Source organism: Eucalyptus grandis, chromosome 10 (assembly GCF_016545825.1).
Source record: "Eucalyptus grandis isolate ANBG69807.140 chromosome 10, ASM1654582v1, whole genome shotgun sequence".
NCBI lineage: Eukaryota > Viridiplantae > Streptophyta > Magnoliopsida > Myrtales > Myrtaceae > Eucalyptus > Eucalyptus grandis.
In genome coordinates, this window is record NC_052621.1 from 19,708,488 (window position 1) to 19,715,703 (window position 7,216).

Here is a 7,216-nt window from a genome sequence, read left to right on the forward strand (position 1 = left end):
TATGATCAATGGCTTTGAGATTTACGACACCCCGATTTGACAATCGTGATGGCTTCATGATTGAATGGGTCATCATCATTGTAGCCGAGATTGTTTGTTTCGTCACTTGAACATTTATCTTGTTCTTAATCCATCAATCTTCATTAACTGAACCAAGTCTCATTTACTACCGTTCATGGCTCAACACCTAGTACGATCATATCTCGTTCGGTCTCTCAGGGACTTAGGGCAATTTTTTGTGTCAACAGAAGGAATCCCACCGATAGTCATAAACAACAAGACTGCCATCAACAATGACGTAAATTAACTTGAGAGAGGGAAAGAGAGAAAGAGAGACATTATTGTTGTGCGAGGTTTAGATTTTCTTCTCATTGTAACCCGACTATGCTAATTCATAACAAAAACGTGGGTTAGATGTCAGTATATTTCATTGTCCAATAAGGGCAAAGAACATGATTATTAAAGCAAATCCAACTTTTCTCGAAAGAGCAATACATGTGAAATTTAGAAAGTTCAACGGCAGCACTTGCATCCACTAATTATAATTGAAGCGGCATCCCTGATTGTAGTTGCAGAAATATACAGATGATGAAGAAGACAAAATCGTTTGGCAAGATTTACAACTGTTTTCTCCCATTGATCTGTTCTTTTCTCCCCTCCGGCCCCTTTAAATCCTACATTGTTTCTCCGACTTTCTGCACGAAATGTTTTGTTTATCAGCATTCGTTCTAACTAGGATCCCACATTACCATAGAACCGATTCATCAGAACGACAAACTCAACAAAGAGTAAAACGGATCATCTTATTTTTTTTCTCAAGCTATGAAATTAGTTCAACGAACTTATTTTGTTTGTTTGTTTGCATGTTAAGTACTGGCCTTCAGATCATTTATATCCTTGAGCACCATCATGAAAATTCAAAACCAGATTCTTTACTAACATTTTCTCTTCTGTCACGGTAGGATTCTGATCGCCATAATTCTTCTTCTTTGTTCGGCCAACTTTCACGTCATGTTTCTTGAGAAATTGTGTCCTTCACCGCCATTCGAGACAGACCAGAAACTTTTGATGCAGATGAAGGGTTTTAACTATTGAAAAAGGTTCTACTTACGGTACGGTGGAACATCAAACGAGTATTTCCTCGAACGTTAAAAATCACAGTTGATATTCTGAAAATCTTGTCATGTATGCATGTGGGGCGTTTTATTCGAAACGTATCCAAATATATCGCAAATCTCGGAAGGATTCATAGTCACCGTTGATGTTCTAGAGTCATTATTTTCCCTTGTACGGAGTCATACGGACCACAAGCATACGAAGGGATCACGTGCAGAAAAGCAGTACACACGCCACTTGGTTCTCCCATGTCCGTATTCATACAAACCCCAATCATATGAAGGCGACACATGCATAAGTAATATCCAAGGGCCCGGCAAGATCCTATCACCCCGCCCAGTCCCAGATGCTTTCTGCATCGAAGGAGAGTCCGCTCCAACAATCCAACCATGCCTCCGTCGTCTCCGAACGCAGCTGAAAGTCATCATCGATCCAGGGGCTTCTGTTTGGAGGCACGTCGTGGACGCGCGGCTCCCGGGACTTGTTCAGCTCCCTATAGGCTTCGACCCCCAAGGAAGAGAAGTTCTTGGAGATGTTCCGAGGGCGAGGCCTTATGACTTCAACTTTTACCAAATCTTGGGGTTTCTCGTTCTCCGGCTTCCCTTGGCAAGTCATCAATTTCCGTAGATGGGTGTTCCAATAGTTCTTCACGTCATTCGCAGTTCGACCCGGGAGTCTCCGAGCAATTAGGGACCACCTGCATCAATAATTTCGACTAAACGAAATGTTAAATTATGAGGAAAGATATCGAAAATAATTTCTATATGGTACTCACTTGAGTGTCATAACTTTTTTTTCGATCACAAAATTATCGTAATTTCTCGAAAATGTTTATTTGATGAGTATTGAAACTTTCGACTAATCGTTTGAATGCCATAACTTCTAAAAAATATTCACCCAAATACCCAATCCAATATGGCATAACACTTGTGATGAATATTTTTAGAAAATTATGACACTCAAGTGATCCATAAATAAACGAATCAATCCAAAGTAGTGATTTCTTTTTGTTTCCATAAGTGTTCAATCCTGACAAAATAGGGGTTTCCATCGTGGGAATGGCCAATTGATGTCAACAGTCAAGGAATGGGAATTTTCATAAGCTCTCTCCAATCTACGAACTGTTATAAATGAGTTGCGAACAAGTAGTTTCTTTCTCTTCTAATATATTTGAAGTACGCACAATTAACACCTTTATGTTAAATTCTATAAATTTCCGTCTATTCACCTATTATTACTTTTAAATGTGGAAAAATGGCCCTTCAGAGCCATAACTAATCAATAAGTTGGTGCGTGATTTTAATCCATATCAAATGCAACTATGCTAGTGAAGTTGATAAAATGACTAAGATTTAGGGTCTGTTGGGTAAACTAAAAATTTTAAGTGCCGAATTTTAAATGTTAATAATCTTTAATAATGGAAATGGAATTAATATTTGCTTGATGATAATTAAAAATTGACAGCTGAATATCATTAAGCTCTTACCAACATAGAAAAAAGAGGACTGTTGTTAGGTTAAATCAATATATTAAGCAAGATTCCGATTTTCATAAATTGATTTTCTATTGATTGAATTTAAGTAATCACGTACTGAGCATGCGGCCCATTATGCTTTGCCTCCCTATCCAAAGATGTAGTTATTTTAATTGCTAGATGATAGTTTAATTCCTGCTCTCTCGTTCTTTTTTTGGCCCAAAGAATGAAATGCATGTTTGTGATCGAATTCAAGCTTCTGTTGTTCAGTCTACCTTTCTTTGGACTACATAAACAGAATAGACGTCAGACAAATAATCTCTCTGAGTTTCTTATACCCGTAACCATGATCGGGAGTGACTAGATGTAAGAACAATACATGAACAACCATGCAGTTAGTAAGCAATCCCTCCCCAAGTCGACGACGGCTGATGAGAACCATTACTGGCACTCAGTTAATGTTGTCCGAAGAAATAGGTAGGGGAGCTAGAGAGAGACTCTATCTTCACATGTGAGCAAGTGTCAAAGAATGTGCGATATGCACTAGGGGTCACAGTCATGTATATCGCTGGGAATGAAAACAGGAGGCTAGTGATTTCATATTACACACTCATCATTGAATGTCATAAAATGCCGCTAGATTGCATGAAGATATAGAACAAAAAAAAAAAACACAAAGATTTGCTCTAAATTTTAAATTTGACTTCACTTGCAACCTAACCTGCATATCCTAAAATCTAGAACCGAACCGATTCCCACTGATTGGGTTCTCAGGTTTCTAGTTATACCATATAGTCATGGTCACCCCTAATAAATACTAAACATTATCTAGACGGTTGGATTTGAAGGGTCGCGTTTCGCTGGTTAGATCAATAACCGAACGACATGAGCTGTAGTCGGCAACTTTCGTCTCTCTCATGCGTGTGGCCCATATCTACAGATGGTTATTCATTGAACATTTCCGAAATAGTGACTCTTGTATGGACTTTATCGGGGTTGTATGAGCATGTCCTATCAAGCGGTTGTCATCGGAGACAAGTTGCACTCCAAATGGCTATGCCTATGCACGAGTAACGTTGTCCAAACATATGCCAAAGTTGGACACTTGTCCCTTTCCAAGAAAAGTGGTCATACAAAAAAATCAAAGGGAAAATTACTAAAAAGTTGTTAAATTTATTGTACCGATACTATTCAATTCTAAATTTTTCAATTGGGCCAATTTAATTCTAGACCTTCAATTTTCCCAATATTACCTTAAAACTTTTGATGAATTGCCAAACCTTTTGATGACTTATCAGTTTAGCCCAATCGGCCAAATTTACTCGGAAATCATTGACGTGACAATTTAGTCATTGTTGATTGTCCTATGTAATACAACTGGTATTGATGTATATAACTTTTTATTTTTCTTGAATTGTTTATTACTTTCTTCTTTTCTTTTTTCCCGACCCAAGGTTGGCGAGGGCTAAAAATCGTCGCCTAATCTAGGCAAGGGCATTGCGGCCCTCACCGATCACAAGCGAAGGCCACAACGTCCTCGCCCAAATCAAGGTGAGGGCCATGACCCTCGCCCATTGGCCAGCAACGAAGTCATAGCCCTCGCTTGGATTTGGGCGAGGGTCGATGTCCTCACTTGTGGCCGACAAGGATACTTAGGCCATGGGCGAGGGCCACGATGCCTCGTCTCAACTAGGTGAGGGTCGCCGACAATGATCAGTTGGCAACTAACCCAGTGTTAGGAAAATAAAGAAAAGAAGAAAAAATAATAAATTATTTTTAAAAAAATTGTCCATATTAATATCGGCTATGTTATGTAAGACGGTTGGTACTGACTAGATTGCCACATCAACGATTTTCGATCAAAATTTGTTGCAATGACTAAATTGACAAATCGTCGAAGGTTTTATGATTAAATTGGCAAAAATTAAAAGATTTAGGACTGATTTGACAACATGTCAAAGGTTTAATATTAGATTGGCCAAATTAAAAGATTCAAGACTGAATTGGCACAAGTATAATAGGTTTAAGATTTTTATTTTTTTTAAAAGTTTTTCCTAAAATGGAATAACCTAATCCTTAACACATTTTATACATGTGGTCGTCATTTGTTTCAATCAATGCAACCCTTAATCAATTTTTGGAGGAGGAAGAGGGAGAGGCTGTTGTGAATAACGCAGGTAGGCTCAACACTATATGAGTAACTCTATTAAAATAGACAAATGCACTTCACATGTGACCTTTTCTTAGCATGTACTCGCCTGTTCCCAAGAAGTTTGTGAAGCCTGATGATCATATCGACCTCATCATCTTGGAATTTCCCTCTCTTAAAGTTGGGCTTCAGATAGTTCAACCACCTCAATCTACAGCTCTTCCTGCACCTATTCAAACCTACAAGCTCAAGAAATACAAACATGAGCTTAGCGATCTCTCTCTCTCTCTCTCTCTCTCTCTCTCTCTCTCTCTCTCTCTCTCTCTCTCTCTCTCTAAGTGCATGTGTATACATAGTATAGAGATGCTCTTAGTGCAAATCAATCCGTTGACATGAGTAAAATATCAATACACGTCCCCTTTTTGTCTAATTTAAAAAAAAATTGATGAAATATCATTGGAAAGCATGAAAAGTTTCACTTAAAAGAAGTCAAATTTACTCCGACTTGATATCACTATCTCAAAACTAACGAAAGACACATCCACCCATTTTAACGAATGAAAAACTTTTCACTCAAGTAAAAGTATAACGATAACACAAAATTTGGAAAAAATAAAATATTATGACACAAGAAGATTTGACACACGCAAATCCAAGTGGATTATACAGATGGGGATGCAACAAGAGAACAATGATCCCCATCACTATACAGATTTACGCGTGCACAAGTGTATGCAAATAAAAAACAAGAATAACCTTCACATACAATGATACAATACCTGCTCTCTGAGGAACTCGATGCCACTCTCCTTCTCCGTACCTCTGGACACTGCTCCTCAAGAGAACACCTTCCTCTTCCGTCCACGAACCTTTCCTCAATCCGAACGACGATCCTTTCTGCATCTCTCTTCCCTCTCCCGCTCTCTCTCTCTCTCTCTCTCTCTCTCTCTCTCTGAGGCTTTTCGTGAACAGTTTGCGGATTACGTTTTCAAGCACACTGGAAGTCCTACGTTGTCATCGGTGCTTTTAGGGGCCACCTGCCCCTTCATTTTCCACAAAAAAACGCAGATCTACATCGGTTGTCAAATACCGCGGAAGATTGCAATTCCTCTAATCGTCAATTATTGCTATACGCAACAGTACAAATGGATCTTCCGAGTTCGATATGATTCTTTCCGCGTGGTTGCGACCTTTCAGTCTGCAGGGTCGAATCTTGGAATGAGGATCTTTTCATAGAGCTAGAAAACACAAAGGGGACTTAGAACGATTTAGAAAAATCATATTTCTTTTGCAATGAAAAGAAAGATAGCGAGTACGGTACCTACTGGTCCAGCGTCCGGGCATTGTCGCAGACCACCATTTGTATGAATTGTTTCGTAACTTCCATTCTTTTAACTAGCATTCTCATTAACCAACACTAAATATCAAGATTCGATGTTTTGCATCTATATAAAATGGGTAAAATACGCACGAGACCGAGTTGCCTATTATGCTCACGCACGACTTGCTTTGATGTCACTAACCTCTTTTGCTTCTATATGAGGGCTATTGCTTTTGGCCGAAGTGTCTTATTAGTGTCCTTCCTCTTGTGAAAGCATCTTGCACAATAACGCGGTCTTTTATGCCTAGTGGTCCTAAGTATGCTTCTATTATTGTAATAGTGTGTTTATACCGCTACAATATTACCCATGGCTTCGTCTATATAATGGTTACTTCAGTAAGAAGTTAGAACAAGATTAGTGTTTTGAAAATCTCTTTTATATGCAATTCCTTAATGGCATTCTCAACAGTTTCCCTTCTTCCTCGAACTCTAATGTTAGTAAGAAGCTTAGGTTTATACTGTTAGTTCAATACAATAAGTCGGTTCTACAAATATAACCTTCATTCACCACTCTATCGATCTAGGGAATTAGAAAGCTTCCGAAACTTGATAGCCTTATAAAATAGATTAATCATTTATGAAGATTAAGAGGCAGTTCCATTGAAAGGTTGAGAGAAGGGCCATGTGTTGTGAGATAGCATAAGCATCTCAGGAATCATTAGCTTATGCTGTAGCCCCATCATGGTATCAAAGACAGCTTCATTTAGATTGGGCTAAGATTATAACTCTGTGAATTAAAAGGTGTCTATACTAAGAGAAAGATCCATTTCGTCATGACTGAATCTATGAAAATTCCACCCCTATATGTGTCAATGCCCTTGTTATTTAGACTCTTCAATTCCCTTATATAAATCAAATTCCTCTAAGATTGATTATTTTTTATAAGGTTTTCTACCTCAATGAAGATGAGAAGATTACCACTTCTCAACTTTCTCTTGAAATCCTTATTCCCCCTTTGACAAGCCTACTTCCTTCTCTCCCATCAAATCCATCAAAAAAATGATCCACCACACTCCAAAGGAAGTTAAAAAAAATTCAGTGAACCAATACCTTTTTTTTATTATTATAAAAAACCAATACCTCATTTCAACTTGTT

The 7,216-nt window shown here is 38.3% G+C and overlaps 1 protein-coding gene across 1 annotated transcript; it reads right to left on the bottom strand.

Annotated features, from left to right (window-relative positions):
- Positions 1 to 1,333: 1,333 nt before the first annotated feature.
- Positions 1,334 to 5,782, bottom strand: LOC104423726 (transcription factor MYB114-like). Its single transcript, XM_039303080.1, has 3 exons — positions 5,519 to 5,782; positions 4,849 to 4,978; positions 1,334 to 1,813 (listed from the first exon to the last, which is right to left on the bottom strand). The coding sequence occupies exons 1-3, from the start codon at positions 5,640 to 5,642 to the stop codon at positions 1,444 to 1,446; spliced, it is 624 nt and encodes a 207-aa protein (XP_039159014.1). The 5' UTR covers positions 5,643 to 5,782; the 3' UTR covers positions 1,334 to 1,443.
- Between the last annotated feature and the right edge of the window lie 1,434 nt (positions 5,783 to 7,216).

What these genes read in the sequence shown, in the direction of transcription:
- LOC104423726 (XM_039303080.1), bottom strand. Translation starts at nt 5,642, where the DNA reads ATGCAGAAAGGATCGTCGTTCGGATTGAGGAAAGGTTCGTGGACGGAA. An exon ending in TCGAGTTCCTCAGAGAGCAG is followed by an intron (nt 4,979 to 5,518) that starts GTATTGTATCAT and finishes TTGAGCTTGTAG; the next exon opens with GTTTGAATAGGTGCAGGAAG. An exon ending in CACAAACTTCTTGGGAACAG is followed by an intron (nt 1,814 to 4,848) that starts GCGAGTACATGC and finishes TTATTGATGCAG; the next exon opens with GTGGTCCCTAATTGCTCGGA.